This window comes from Camelus bactrianus, chromosome 5, assembly GCF_048773025.1.
Source record: "Camelus bactrianus isolate YW-2024 breed Bactrian camel chromosome 5, ASM4877302v1, whole genome shotgun sequence".
NCBI classification, from domain to species: Eukaryota; Metazoa; Chordata; class Mammalia; order Artiodactyla; family Camelidae; genus Camelus; species Camelus bactrianus.
The window spans coordinates 17612915-17628885 of NC_133543.1; the positions used below are offsets into that span (position 1 = coordinate 17612915).

At 33.0% G+C, this 15971-nt stretch overlaps 1 protein-coding gene across 6 annotated transcripts in view; it reads right to left on the reverse strand.

Annotated features, from left to right (window-relative positions):
- EPB41L5 (erythrocyte membrane protein band 4.1 like 5) overlaps positions 1–15971 on the reverse strand; it is a 102969-nt gene that overhangs the window by 57770 nt on the left and 29228 nt on the right. For 5 of the 6 annotated variants that reach the window (XM_074363511.1, XM_045516354.2, XM_045516345.2 and 2 more), the window contains exons 11-16: positions 15304–15373; positions 10765–10934; positions 10406–10512; positions 9285–9312; positions 3396–3438; positions 2850–2965 (exon numbers count right to left, since the gene is read on the reverse strand). In XM_074363511.1, coding sequence (XP_074219612.1) covers positions 2850–2965; positions 3396–3438; positions 9285–9312; positions 10406–10512; positions 10765–10934; positions 15304–15373 — 534 coding nt within the window. The remainder of the gene's footprint in view (positions 1–2849; positions 2966–3395; positions 3439–9284; positions 9313–10405; positions 10513–10764; positions 10935–15303; positions 15374–15971) is intronic. The other variant, XM_074363512.1, reaches the window with a different exon arrangement.

Here is a 15971-nt window from a genome sequence, read left to right on the forward strand (position 1 = left end):
AAAATCTACCCTCACAGAGGCCATGTAAGTTTACATCAATGTGCCCAATTAAGTGGACAATCACTGTTTCTTCTATAATCAAAGTTTATAGGACCTCAGAATGAAATTCAACAGGTACAGATAATGTGATAACATTGTAAGCCCCCTCCAGGAAATAGTTAAATAAGCATAAGCAATATAAATAAGCCTATGAAAGTAAGAGAGTGAAACATGCACACAAGCAGCTCCTGGTTAGAGATGATCAGAGTCCTCCAGTAGAAAGAAAACATGTGCCAAGGTTTTGTGATGTGGCAAAAAGGGCAGCACATATTTAAGATAACTACAAAGGGAAAAAAAATCATCCTAATTATAAAAAAAAAAAAAGAAAATGCCTCAGAATAGATTTTTAAATGAGAGTATTTTTCAAACTCAACCAAAACATGAATCTTCATCTTTTTTCCTTAAGGAAACTAAAAACAAATTAGCTAACAGGATTTTTCAGAACAAACTTGGAAGCCTTTTTTTTTTTTTTTTTTACAATAAAATCATCTTTCCTTTAACTGAAATATAAGTTGTTCATCCGCTCTAACCCATAAAATTCACAATCCTTAACATAGGGTCTATGAAAATTTAGGAAATTAAATTAGGTTTATGTTCTCCCCTACATATGCAAGATTTTCCAAATATTATTCAGCTTTGTTTATTAATAATTCATGGATTTAAAATACATAAATTATTTCTCAAAAGATAGTTTCAATATTAGATAATTCTACGTTATTAACATATCAAATCATTCACTGAAATAATTATGTCATTCAGAAGATACCAGCAAGAAAAAGTTAAACAACTGGACAGGGAGTAGGTATAGATTAAATTGGCTAAAAGTTATCTGCCAGAAATAGACTAATCCGTTATTCTGGCCAACTGTTCAAACCTAGGGAGTATTTCTAAATTTTATTAACTTATCACTTTCTAAAGGAGGACTGTTTTATATTTATCTAAAAGTATTAGTAAGAATCAAAGCATGCAGAAACAAAGAATGAAACGTAGAATACATTTTAAATTAAGGCTGGGGAATCCATTAGCTCCAAGCCAGGTCAGTTCCATATTCAGTTCCATGCCACTGTTAACATACACTGAGGCTCACTAGGTTTTGAGGATCATCATTTGACTCCATTTCAGCAAAGGAGGTCTCAGCACAAGTACACAAAGGAAGGACATACAGCTCCAAATTTTTCATTTTTCTTGATATTCAATACTCTCTGATACAATATTCTCTTTTTAAAGGCTGCATCAAAGGTACTGAGTAATGACTAACAAATCAAGTTAAACAGAATTAAATATGTATTAATTAAAATTGGAGGGTGGGAGGGTATAGTGCAGTGGTAGAGTGCACGCTTGTTAGGCTGCACGAGGTCCTAGGTTCAATCCTCAGTACCTCCATTAAAAATTAATAAATAAAAATAAAGTAACCTAATTACCCCTGCCAAAAAATTTTAAAATAAAACAGGAAAACTAAAGATTCAGTGTCATAATACAGATGCAAACACACTAGACTCTTATTTTATACTAATATAAAAGGTAAGCATGTATTAAATGAGTTCTTTTATAGTTCAAGTCTCAGTAGTGTTTCCTTGCTAACATCAAAGAGATAAAATATAGCTGCTAACGGAGCTGTGTTTTCAGTAAAAAAACTGAAGAAACTTTTTAATGGCTTAAAAAAACAGACCAACATTTGACATTTAGAAGTCTTTATACTTGAAGTATGTGCCCACATGTACACACAAAGCACTCCCGCACCACACTCTCAAGCAGAAAGGGGAAAAAAGGATTTTCCTTAAGGAAAACACAGCCAGGGGTGTGGGAGGGAGGAAGGAAATCCCCTTAATCTTGGAAAATAATCAAGTTATTTGGAACTGAAGTAAAAATATGCCCAACCATCAAAAGCAAAGCACCCTGCAGTTAGTTCCAGCCATAATAAACAGTGAAAAACAATTACATAGCAAAGACTGAAAATAATCACCAACCACTGTTGACCCACCACCATGAAGGAAGAACTGGTTGCACAGAAAGCTGACCAAAACCTTGAGATCACCACAGAAACTCATTAGATTTCAGGTACTACACAAACTAAGAGCAAGAGAAAAAGAGAAAAATCCTATAAATTATTAAGGTTCATTTCATAAATAGACACAAAACTTGAACAGATGATGCAACCAACATGCCATTCAGTCAAATAATTCCCAAGGAGCCTCCCACGCCACATACATTTATTTGGGGAAGGATGAACCCTATTGATTAATCCCAATAAGCCACAAAGTATCCATATTTATGTACTTACTATTAATCTAAAAAAAAAAAAAAAAGACTCTGGGAATCTAAACAAATGAAGTATCTTCCCTGTCATCTGATTCCCCCCAAATGGAGTATTTCATGCTTTGTTTATATTGAACTATATTACATTTCCTTTTTGGCTTTATCTTCAGTTCTTAATGAAGAAACACATCCAAAGCAGCAGCAGCATGCTGTGTGGAATAACGTCTAATGAATATATTATCCTTATGGATCTGGGAAAAGGCCTATAGCCTGGCACTGAAGGCTTTTTCAACAGAGAAGCACCCACTCGGCTCATGTTAACCAAAGTAAGGAGAGAAATGATGTTCTTCATGTAGACAGCTGCACTCTCTTCTTCATCTATACCCCTTATTTTTCCCATCCCCATACGACTGCTCAGTAATATGCTGCTTTTCAGCTTACAAATATGAATAATTTGCTTTCAATAATATTTAAAGTACTCTAAGATTACGGCTGGGGATTCAGAATACTATCAGGCAAGCAGTATTTTATTTTGGTTTAACGAGTTAACAAACCATTTCTTGTCATGCTGGTCTGCTCCAGGACTCCTTGGAAGATTCTCAATCTCTACTAGCACAGGACCAGAGGGAACAGAAGGAATCACAGGCAGAGTGGATCTCACACCCCAAGCCTTTGGACACAAATTATAAAAATCATCTATTTTGCCTAGATAAAAAGATCTCTTCACCAATAAATAGAACATTAACATGGAAACTATCTATACAGTGAACAGATATAATAGTAAACATAGTAATAAACAAATACTTGAATGATCTATTCCACCTTAGAGACAGATTGATAATTTAACTGTACATTAGTATTTTGTTCATTTTACAGAAATTACAGAGACAGAAATTGTTTTATAGAATACACGTTCTATTACAATGTCTTAGAAAATAAAGTAACAGGTCTCACATTACTGAGCCATCTTACAGATAAGAAAAAGAAAATGCACAAAATTTCCCCAAGGTTATGCCACTGTGAAAATTCAATTAATAATACTACAGTTTGTCATAATTAACAACAGTGTTCCACTGCTTCAGAAGCTTTAATTGTCTTACCTGTTGGGATCCATTACTCTGAGTTGAAACATTATTGTGCACACTGTAATGAGGAAAAAAAATTACCCTTGGCACATAAAACTAAGAATGTAAGATGTCCAGAAAACATTCGCTTTTATAAAAGCAAACATACCTACAGGCAAATACTTGCTTTTCTGCTCATTTGACATTTCCATATACCTCTATTTCACTTGTGCTTTAGATATACACTTCACTACTAATTTTATTTATTTGCTGGACAATGTCTGTCAAAGACGACAAAATAAAGACAGCAGCACAAATGATTCATTAAATACAAGGCATCAAGCACAAATATCCACATAAACTTACCTGTCACTTCTTTTGTATATTCCTACCCACTCAAGATTTTCTGGTGTCAGCAATAGCTCAGCATTTTATAACTTGAAAGGTTTTAGTATAAACTCAAAGTCAGAAACTTCTCTGTATACCCTTCTCCAAATGAGGTATACATGTTTTTAAATTTTCAGTTTAGGCTGCGCTCATTCCCCTCCTACCTTCCCCGACAAAAAAAAAGAAAGCACTTTAAAAAAATCAACGTATAATACAAAATAAACAGAAACCTCAGAACAGCTAAAAAAAAGAACAAATATTCAATGAGATAAGAACTCAAAGATGAGATACTACCACAAAAGAGTAAGGTAAAAAAAAAAAATAGTTTACTGACTTCAGACCTTCTATGCTTATGAGCATAGCTAGTATCCTAAAGTAAAGAATTTAACTAAGATAACTGAAAATACATTCAATGTTATAAAAAAAAATTCTTTCAAAGTGAGAAAATAATCTACGGATTTAAGGAGAACACTGTTCCAGGGAAATGAGATACAGAATTAAATGCATTCAATTTTCATTGTTTTATTACTGACCTTCAAGGATAAGGAAAGAATACTTCAGGTACCCTAAGGAGACTTAAAAGCAAATCACTGCCAGCATCAGGTTAGCACAGACTTCTCCATAGGAATACTCAAAGAACATTACACCTGCCAAGATGCCATTCTAGTAAAACAACAACAACAACAACAACAACAACAACAAAGGACAAAGCTTCTCAAAACACAAAACAAACTCTGAATACCGGATACAGGAGCCTTTCTTAGAGAAATGAGAACAAAACAAATGATGTTGATCTGATAATGAAAGACAACCAATAAGAAAGAACTCATGAATGAAGAGGCCTTGCTAAAAAATTGGGTGATGAGGAGTAGACCCATTTCATACCCTGTTTCTTATTAACTACATCTCTGTTACAAGTTAAGTCACCAGAACCGTCACTGCCATTGTCTGGGTTCAAATCCAAACTGTGCCCCTAGCTCTGCTCTCTGAACTCAGTTTCCTTATTTGCATGGGACTGTTAGGAGGATTTTATAAATGTTAGCAAAGCACAAAGGACAGTGACAAATACAACTAATCAACAAAAAAAATCTTAAAAAAATGTGTAGTGTACATCTGTTGCCAAAGCCAGTGTAAAGAATGTACCTGTCAGGCACAATTTCTTTGTACTGACCATGATGTTCCTAGAATATACTATGCTATATTAAATAACTCATTGTTCCCAACATTAATGACATCTCATCCAACCCGTCTGGGACAGAAATTAGACTCACTACTTTATGGTCCCCTGGGTTACTCTCAGAAGCTTTCCCTTTAACTGGGAATGATTCCAGTAGGTGATAAGTAAAAGATGAATAATAACATGAGAAAAAGTGCTTATACTAAGTGATGTTAACTGGATTCCAGTTCCTTGTTTTGAAACAATTTGAAATATTGAAAGCACTACTTTGTTATAGTTATACATTTTCTTTCACCTCCACTAATATGAAAAGAGCAAACGCTTCTCATTACTGACCCAATCTAAGCTACCCTTTCAAAGGACTACCTGCAATAACTGACTAATTTTGCTCTTATACCCTCTCTATTCATCTTTCCTCCACCATTTCTTCTTGTCCTCTCTTCTGTCTTCAAGACTCTATCTGCTAAGCCTGTGCAAAAAGTACTAATAAATGAAATGTGAACCAGCCTTTCAAATGTCACCTCTTAAGATACTCTATGTTAGTCAAGACTCACAAGGGAGTAGTTAGAAAGAGAATAGTACAAGGAAAACTAACATCAGCCAATTTAAAAACCTGTTATTCAAGTAAGCACAGTATAAGGTCAAGAAGCTTTTTAGGACAAAGAGTTGTGCTTTTTCAAACAGTACTGTTTTCCATGGTTCACTGGAGTAAAACTGACCACTCAAACAAAACTGTAAGGGCAAGAATGAAAGGGCATTCACGCCAGTCCAAGCTCAGGATCTCTCAAGCACTGTTACGAGTAGTGCTCAATAACCTGCAGGAAAGCTGGGTTGCATTCCTAAAAATTTATTCTAATTAAAAAATAATAAAGTATCACTGCTTAAATATCCCATTTTTGCTGCATTTTCCATAGCCAAAAACATCACTTGAGAAGATACAGTAACATTTAGTTATTTACGTTGAATTAATATTAATCTTAATTCTAGGAAAGAAACTATATAATCATACTTTTTGGTCAGAAATGTGTATTTCAGAACATTTTAAAGAAGGACAAACTTCTGCAAATAAAAGCCTTGATTTTTCAATTACATATCATTGCATGAATGCTTTGTTTACATTTCTGCTAATTTTACCAGGTAATCTTCTTCACTTAAAGCTCTAATATTCTGTCCCAGCCTCCTTTTCAGGAAAGCAGGACATGATCCATTAAACAAATAAGCAAACAAAACCGAATAAAATACTTTAAATATAAAGAACACCTCTAACATTTCTCCACCATTTTTCTTAAAAGCATAGCTTAAAAATAACTCTAAGGAAAATTAAAATGTATAGCTCAGAAAAGGAAGAAAATTTTGTTTTTTACCTAGTTAAAAATTCACAATGGAAAGACTCCCTCAGACTTCCTCCCTACTCTATCCATTTATTTATCTTTAACAGCTTACTGACAGTTAAAGGGAATTCAGGGGAATCCTTACTTAAAAAGCAGAGTGCTTTTGTGATGAATCACTTATCGCAGCCTGGCTTTAATGGTTTCCTAAGTTGGGAAAAAAAAAAAAAAAAAACTGAATGGGATATCTCAAGGTAAGGCTGACCATACTCAGTAACCCAAAACAAACAACTTCTCCTTTTGATGAGCTATAGTTATACATCCACCACATAGGAGTATAAACAAATTAAAAAAAAAATAGATTTGTGGGTATGTCCTGAATCTAACAGTTTAACAGGCATTCCCGGAGACTTTGATACATACCAGTGGTTGAGAAGCATTATATGAAACTATACATTGTAATATATACACTATTAAAATTAACTGATTCTAGAATGGTGGCTTGAGGACAATAGCAGACCCTCTCCCCAGCAAAACAAATATTTAGCTGGTCAAATTATTTTTTAAAAAATCATTAAAAGCCATACATCAAGTGGAGAAACATTTATTCAAGAAAATCTACTATATCTTAGAGATGAGTCTGACATTTGAGGCACAATTTACTCCCTTTCCCCATTCTCCCAAGTTCAGTGTGGTGGAAGGTGTACTCCAGGTGAGTGTGGCCAAGAAGGTGGAACTCTCTTCTAGCAAGCCAGAATTTAAATCAGCTATTTTAAATATGCTCCAGAACTAAAGAAACCAAATGTAAAGAAATAAAGTAAAGTATGCAAACACCATGTCCACAAGTAAAGAATATCAATAAACACAGAAATTACTGGAAAAAATAAAGGAAAGAAAGAAATTCTGGAGTTGAAATGTACCATAACTAAAATGAAAACTTCACTAGAGGAACATAAAAGCAGATTTTAGCAGGCAAAAGAATCAGTGATTTGAAGATAGGTCAAATGAGATTATCTAGTCTGAGGAACAAAGAGAAAAAGGATGAGGAAAAATGAACACAGACTCGGAGACCTGTGGGTACCATCAAGTATAGCAACATATGTGTAATGGGAGTCCCAAAAGGAGAGGGAGAGAGAGGAGTAGCAAAAAAAAAAAAACCCTGAAAAATAATGAGTGAAAAATTCCCAAATATGATGAAAAAATGAACCATGCTAAAGCAACCAGAAGAGAACTGGACTCACAACACTTACATCAGACCAAATAGACTATAAGACAAAAAAGAAACTTTTTTTTTTAATAAAAGAATAATTATAAACATATACATGCTTCACAAAAAGCCCAAAATACATGAAGCACAAAGAACTGAAGGGAGAAACAGACAACTGAACAATAATAGCTGGAGCCTTTAAGACTCCATACTTAATAATAAATAGAACAGGCCAAGATCAGTGATGAAACAGAAGTGAACAACAGTATAAACCAAGCAGACCTAACAGACATCTATAGCACATTACACTTAGCAGGAGGATATACATTCAAGTGCACACAGAACATTTTCCAAGACAAATCACATGCTAGGCCATAATACAGGTCTCAATAAATGTGAAAGGATCAAAGTCACGTGAAGTATGTTCTCCAATCACCATGGAATAAAATTACCAAAAAAAAAAAAAAAAAAAAAAGAGAGAGAGAGAAGGGAAAATTTAAGATACAAGAAATAAGCAACACACTCCCAAGTAGCCAAAGGGTGAAAGAAGAAATCCTAAGAGCAACCAGAAAGTAATTTGGGATGAATAAAAGTGAAAGTACAAGATAAAACTTATGAAATGTGATTAAAGCAGTGCTTAGTTAGAGAGACATTTATAAGGTATAAATGTAATATTTAAAAAGAAATAAATGTTATAGTAAAAAAGACAAAAGATCTCAAATCCCAATAATCTAATCTTCCACCTAAAAGACACTAGAAAAAGAGAAAACTAAACCTAGAACAAACAGAAGGAATGAAATAACATACCAGAGTGAAAATTAATGAAATAAGAAATAGAGGAACAGAGAAAACTGATGAAACCAAAAGCTGGTTCTGTGAAAAGGTCAACAAAACTGACAAACCTTTGCAGACTGACCGAGGGAAAAAGAAACTCAAATTACTAAAATCAGAAATGAATGAGGGACATCACCACAAAGCTTACAGAAATAAAAATGAAAAAAGAGTAATATGAACAACTGTGTACCACAGATTAGATAACTCAGATAAATGAACAAATTCTAGAAAGACACAAACTCCCAAACTGCCTCAAGATGAAAAATGAACTATGAATAGACTAATAACAAGAAACTGAACTGGAAACTTAAAAACTTCACATAAAGAATGATGGCAAGATGACTAAATAAATGGTAGAATTCACCATTAAAGTCTTCTTGCCATCTTTCTTTGTGTGAAGTTTTCTTTACAAACTCTCCTCAAAAAACAGAAGAGAAGGAAACATTTTCCAACTCATTCTGTGAAGCCAATAATACCCTGATATCAAAACCAGATGGAGACATTACAAGAACACCACAGACCGTATCTTTGCTGAATACAGACACTCAAATCTACAAAACTAGTGAACCAAATCCAGCAACGTATAATATAAAGAAAGATTATACACCATGACCAAGCAGGATTTATCCCAGGAATAAAATGAACTGCTTACCTACAAAACAATCTTTGTTCTTTGACCTCCTTGTGTGCAAGAACCATAATTTATTCATCTTTATATCCTCATTCACATGTCAATAACAAATGTACGTCATTCTCATTAGGAATAGCACATCTAGCCAACTCTACTCTTTTTCTTTAAAACTGCTTTAGTTTTCTTTGTGTCAGTTTTATCTGGCACTATGTGTTTATCTGTTCCCTGCTATATCCACAATGCTCAGGGACAAGTTAATAAATCTTTGACAGATCTTCAACAAATATCTGTTTAATGACAGGAACTACATAAATGTTAAAACATTCTATTATTAATTCCTAAGTTGTAAGACATTACCCACCTGAGTTCTTCAGGTTTTGCTGTACTTGCTGACAAAAAAAAAAAAAAAAAAAAAAATCCCATTAGTTTCCTCCTACATGGTAAACACCTTTACTATTCACAAGTAAATCTTGATTAATTGCTTTGTAAGCTGTTTCCCAACTACAGATTTAAAAATCTTCATTTCACAAGGGTTCTAGCGTTCACATCATTAAAGTGAATAATGACAATTATTTCCATTTTTAAATAAAGCAATAAAATAAGTATACACTTTTTTTTGGAAACAGAACCACCTGCAAGCTTCTAAAGTGAGCTCAGTGACAATGAAACATCATCAGTGGAGTCTAAGAGGTAACTTAGGGTTTTAAACAAATTGAAGTGGTTTCACTTATAGCTATATATTATTAATTTATAGGCACATCAAAAATTATGGCTATAAATCAGTTTTTCTAAAAATTGATACTGCCAAACATCAGGTCACAGCAGTTGCTCTTGGATAACTGGTGATGACTCTGACATTGGACAAACTTAAAATTCAATCGTATTTTAATGTAAACTCAGATTCGTGAAACCAAACACTAGTTTTGGTTTATTCATCAAAGTAAACCATTCTTTTTATTACACAAGTAACTTAAACAGCACGTAACAGTTATGAATTTGGGAATGTCTAGGTATGATGTACACTGATGATTAAATTTAAAAATTATACTTAACAGAATCTTTAATATTATTATAATACAAAATAACGTTTACTTAAAATGTATTCATCATATACCAATGTGTGTTTTTTTTTTAAAACCTAAGGGGATTTAAGAGACTATCATGAATGAGACCTGGAAGTCAAAAAGAGAGGGAAAATATTGTTCTAGAGAATTAAAAAACAGTAAAAACAAAAACTGAATACAAACTCAGCACAGTGTCTGACTTGCAATTAGTATAAAGTTTAATCTCAGCTACAATATAAGCAGTTTTTCCTCCTGTGTTTTATTAAATTGATTATGCTAGAACCCAATGCAATAAATAAGAGCACTTTAGTTGACTGGAATAGACTTATGACTGAGATAACCTCCTCTCAAGGAAACAATACCAGCACAGGATGAACTTTCAAGAAGAACAGTCCTTCGAAACAGGGTTGTATTTCACCTTTCATTTGTAGAGTTCGTCGAGAGTATCGTTTGCTGGGCCTTCTCTCAAAGGACGCTGATCGTCTTGCTTTGTTGGTTTTTGTGGTCTGATACTCAGTTTTCCCACTAAAATACATGAGGCATATGACTGAGAGTAAGAGAACTTGAAGTCTACAGTAATCAGATACACATAAGTGAGAGAAACTCTACACTGAGGTTCTCCCTAAAAGAACCATTCTGAACCTGGAAAACAGTGGCAAACCACTTCATCTCTCTATGCCTCAGTTATACAATTGTAAAATTACCCCAAGGAGTTGGGGTAATTTTCTGGCCTCTATGAAATAATGAAAGAAGTCACAAGCAGCTATAAACATTAACCTGTATCTAAATCGTGATCCTAATCGAATAAATCCCGATCGGTGAGAATTCTTTTGGACAGGGGCTCGGAGGCGGAAGAAGGCATGGTGCTCCACAGCACATTTCCATAAATGTTTGCATGCTTTTGGATGATCCAGTCTAAAGACAAATGTATGTTCTTGCTCTTTGCCCTGAAGAAGAAATGGATGTTAAGAGAGGTAATTAGTAACTCAAACAGTCCTGTCCCCTGCTACTCAGCTACAAATACAACCACAGCAATACCAAGAATCAAATAATAAAGCATCTAGTTTGTTTCCTGAAACTCCAACATTATTTATAGCTATCTCCAAAAAAAGGCAAATTAAAATCAAGCTGTCCATTTTCTCAGCCAATATAAAATTATTCCTAAGTGTTCTACTTTCACTGATATCATTTCTCAGATACAAAAAATGAGCCTTTATCTGCCATATTTATCAATAAATATTTAATTATAATTTAAAGGATCATATAAGGTCTCACTATATATATGTAACAGCCTTAAAAATGGCCACATTCTTTGTCATCTAATTATGCTACTTAATTACTAGTTAAATACTTGCAGGAAGCTAATTATACTAGTTAACATTCACAGACACTTTTCTAAGAATTTCACAAGAATTGCTTTAATGAGTAGACATTATCATTATCCCCATTTCATAGATTAGAAAACCTGAGGCTCATGAAGTTAAGCCCAATGTCACAAAGCTAGTAAGAGAGGAGACCAGAATTTAAACCTAACCATTCATTCTCCAGAGCTCTATTTGTTAACAACTAAGCTATATTGTGTCTCTAGAGAAAAAGATTTTCTAAACGCCAAAATTTATACCCAAAGATTTTCTTCACAGTCTCATTTATAATAGTAAAAATTGGTACAAAACCCTGAATGTCCAAAACAAGACAATCAAGTAAATAATGATCTATTTGAAAACTATACAGAGATAAATGAATAAAAGATGAACTACTGCATTACTACTTATTCATATTACAGAATATTATCTATATGTCAAAATGAATGAACTAGATCTACATCTGTTTAGGTAAAATAAGCAAGCTGCAGAAAAAGCCCTCAGATATATTTTATATATATTATATATAATATACATACATATGTAAATTTTTAAACACTCTACCATGTGTCATGATATGGTTATATTTACAAAACACTAGAAAATATGAGAATGATATCCTCCAAGAATGAGGAAGAAAGGGACAAGCTGGGGCTTAGACCTTAGCTGTATCAAATATACTCTTATTAATTTATGTATTTCTAGAAGAGATCTGAAGCAAGAATGCAAAAAATGCTATATCGAGATGAGTGAAATGGATATGTTTTATAATTTGTGGTACTTTCCAGTATATTTTGAATATATTTTGTAATTTAAATGACTTTATCATTTAAAAATACTTCATAAACTTTATATGTAGTTTCTTAATGTCCTTAATACAGGCAAAGATCCCTACATTTTAAGACACAAAATTTACTGGTCACAAATGAAATATTGTATAATTTTTCTATTAAAATTGAAACCCTCTGTTTTTAAAATTGAAACCTCCTATTTAAATTATTCCATTAAAATTGAAACCCTCTATTTATCCAAAGGATACAATTAAAAGGAGTCAAAAGGTAAACCAGGGATCACAAGGTAGTAGCAACATACGTATCTGACAAAGAACTGATATCCAAAATATACAGAGAACTTCTCCTATGAGGAAAAAAGCACATGACCTAACAGAAAAATAAACAGATCTTAACAAGTTCTTCATAAAAAAGAATATCCAAACATCTGATAAATGTATAAGTAAGTGCAAAACTGAACTAGTCATCAGAGGAATGCAAACTAAAACCCCCAAAAGATTCCACTATCAAAACAGCTAAAATAAAAAAGAGAATACCAAACACAAGCAGAAGAACAGAACTCTCACACATTGCGGGTGGGAGAGCAAACTTGTATAAACACTTTGGAAAACGGTTTCGCAGTATCCACAAAAGCCAAACACATGCATATCCCAGTGCTCGTGGCAGCACTCTTCTTAACAGCCGAAAACTAAAAATAACTCAGATGTCTATCAACAGCAGGATGGATAAATAACCAGTCTATTCATAATACTGAATATTATATGATACTAAGAATGGGCCAACTACAACTACTTGCTACAACAGGGCAGAAAGCTCACAAATAAAATGCTAAAATAAAGAAGCAAAACACAAAGAGAACATTCAGTCAGGTTTCATTATATAAAGTTCAAAATATAGGCAAAAACTAAACTATGGTGTTAAAGTCAGGAGAGAGGTTACCCATGGGAAACTGTACTTGGTGGGGAGCACAAGAGAAATTCCATAATTCTGGTAGTATCCTATTTCCTCGGCCCAGGGCTGATCATACCAGTGTATGAGAAAATTCAACAAGTTGTACATTTATTTTCACACTTATCTGAATGTAAGCTATACTTCAATGATATTTAGCAACAACTACACATAGAAAGTCATGGGAAAGTGTATAACCTCAAAAAGGGGAAAAGCTTTCTGACACAAAACCCAGAAGCCATAAAAGACTGATAAATTTCCCTATTTAAAATTTCTTAAAGTGCATGGCAAAACCACAGTAAGCAATGTTAAAAGACAAACAACAATTACATAAAATATGTATAACGTCCATGACAAAAGATAAAACTTGTAAGAAAAAAACCAATAATCCTGAAGAAAAATGGTCAAAGGATAGGAGCAGAAAGTCTGGAGAAAAGGAAATCAAGTAACTCAAACGTATGAAAAGATATGCAGTGTCACTCATAATAACAAAAATTAAACCTACAATGAAATTCCATTTTTCACCTTTCAGGTGAAAATGTGATTAATTTCCTCTAAGGAAACAGCCCTGTACACTGAAAATTATGCAACTCGATAGGCTCTCTCTATATTCAGGACAAGTGAACATAACCATTTGACTTCGCAAATCCATCTCTAGGAAATTATCGCACAGATACTTGCCAATTACAAATTAATTATATATAGTGAATAAATGTCAATTCATTGAGAATTGATCAAATAAATTCAGGTACACCATAAATACTATGCAATTTAGTTTGCTTTTATAAGAATGAAGAACATTTTTAAGAACCAATATAGTAAACATTCCAAGTTACAATGTGAAGTTTAAAAAAGGATAAGAGAACAGTGTATAAGCATGGAGTCCTGTGTATAAAAAAGAACTGATATACACATTTGCCTGTATAAGTGTGTAAAATACCCTTCAAAAAGATAACCAAGAAGCGAATACTATATTAAATCAAATCTAAAATGCCATCAACTGTAAGATGCACAATTATTTTATGGCCCAGAAAGAAAAGAATCATCAATTAAATTATGACCATATTTCCTTATCACATAAAATTATATTTTATTCTTCTTGAATGATTCTTTTAGATTTAGATACAAGTAACATTTAATCACATCTGTGCTTACATAAAAAGGAAAATACTTGTAAAATAGATCGTTTTTAGATGTGAAATCTGCCTCTTCTGAATCATTTTCAACTCATTTGTTGACAGTATAATGATCATCTGTGCCATGAAGAGATTTCTTTTTAAAATGCTCTATTATTGTCTCTGATTTTCTTCTAAGCTGTGTGATAGAGCAATCCTTTGCATGGAACAGTAATAAAACTTACAATTTTCAAAAAACTTACAGCTGTTTCCTCTAATTTTCAGAATCTTCTTTTAGGTTCTGCCAAGTAGCCCTACTCACACCTCATTGTGTATACAAATCTTTTTAACATGTGCCTACTTGCTTTTATGTATATCCATGTACATTTTAAATGTATTACTTCGCATGCAGTAAAATTACTTTATTTTTATTTACTCACAATTTTGTCGGTTTTGAAAATGCACAGAATCACACAATCACCACTAAAATCAGGACACAGAATAGTTCTCTAATTCCCCCAAAATTCTCTGTACTGTTTCTTTGCAGTCAAGGCGCCTCACTCCCCTAATCTGAAACAATTAGTGAGCTATTCTCTATTCCTATGGATTTGCCTTTCCCAGGTTGTCATACAAATGGCAGTCACAATCTTTTGAGTTGGGCTTCTTCCACTAAGCATAATTCATTTGAGATGCATCCATGTTGTATGAGTATCAATCAGGAACTAAATTTAACCAAAAAAAGGGTAATCCTTAGTATAAAAGGCTTTATTAAAGAATATTATTAGGTAGCTCTTATTGATTAATCTTTTAATCAAGTACTAAAGGGACAAAGCCATTTATAAATGTAATTTTTATACACTTAAGATGTATTAACAACAAAGAAACAAGAATAGTCTTTTATTTAATCTTTAATCTTAAAGGTAAAAAAACTATAGTTTCAGGACTGTGTGACCTAAAGTAGGAAATTATTTAATTAAATTATTAGTTATACTATATTTCTATCTCACGGCTCTATAAAATGAAGTGCATTTCCCCTTTCAGATACTTAAGTTACCACTTAGCACAGTTCTTGTTAAATATGTAATACAATATAATTCCTACCTGGTCATCATCTTCTACAACCACCAGAGTTAATTTGTTCTTCTTAAAATCCAATCTGGTTATCTTGGGCCTATAACAATATGAGAATAACAGCCAGATTTCAAATACATGTACTCTAAACTGAAAAAAATTTGTTGTTACTTCAAGCACATTAATTATCTAACTTCTGAATTGAAAACTGGTTAAGAGGATAAACATAACCTGTACTGTCCAGTGAAAAAGCTCCCAATCTAAAAAATAGTTCAGATAATAGAAAAAATTTCAAAAGCAATCCCTCTGAAAAAATTTAAGCTGTTCATATGTAAGACACCAAAAATGTTAAGGAAAAAAGAAAATGAAGAAATACATACACATGTATTTCATAGGCCCCTTACTATGGTGTAAGAGATTCTCTAAGCCTAATATTAAAGCAGCAGTACAGGAATTGGATAAAGGAAAAACTAAAGCTTTTTAAAAGGGATTAAAAAACCAAATTACTGATCTTCAACTCTATTTTCTATAGCAATTTTGGTTAAAGATATGTTTAATTAAAAAAAATGTTTTTAAACCTCACTTTATGGCCCACTTTCCAACTCCATCTCCCACCAGTACGAAAATCCTAAGCAATTTACCAAATTTAACTCTGTACTTCTATGAACTGTGAATGTCAAAACATGATTCTCACTCTA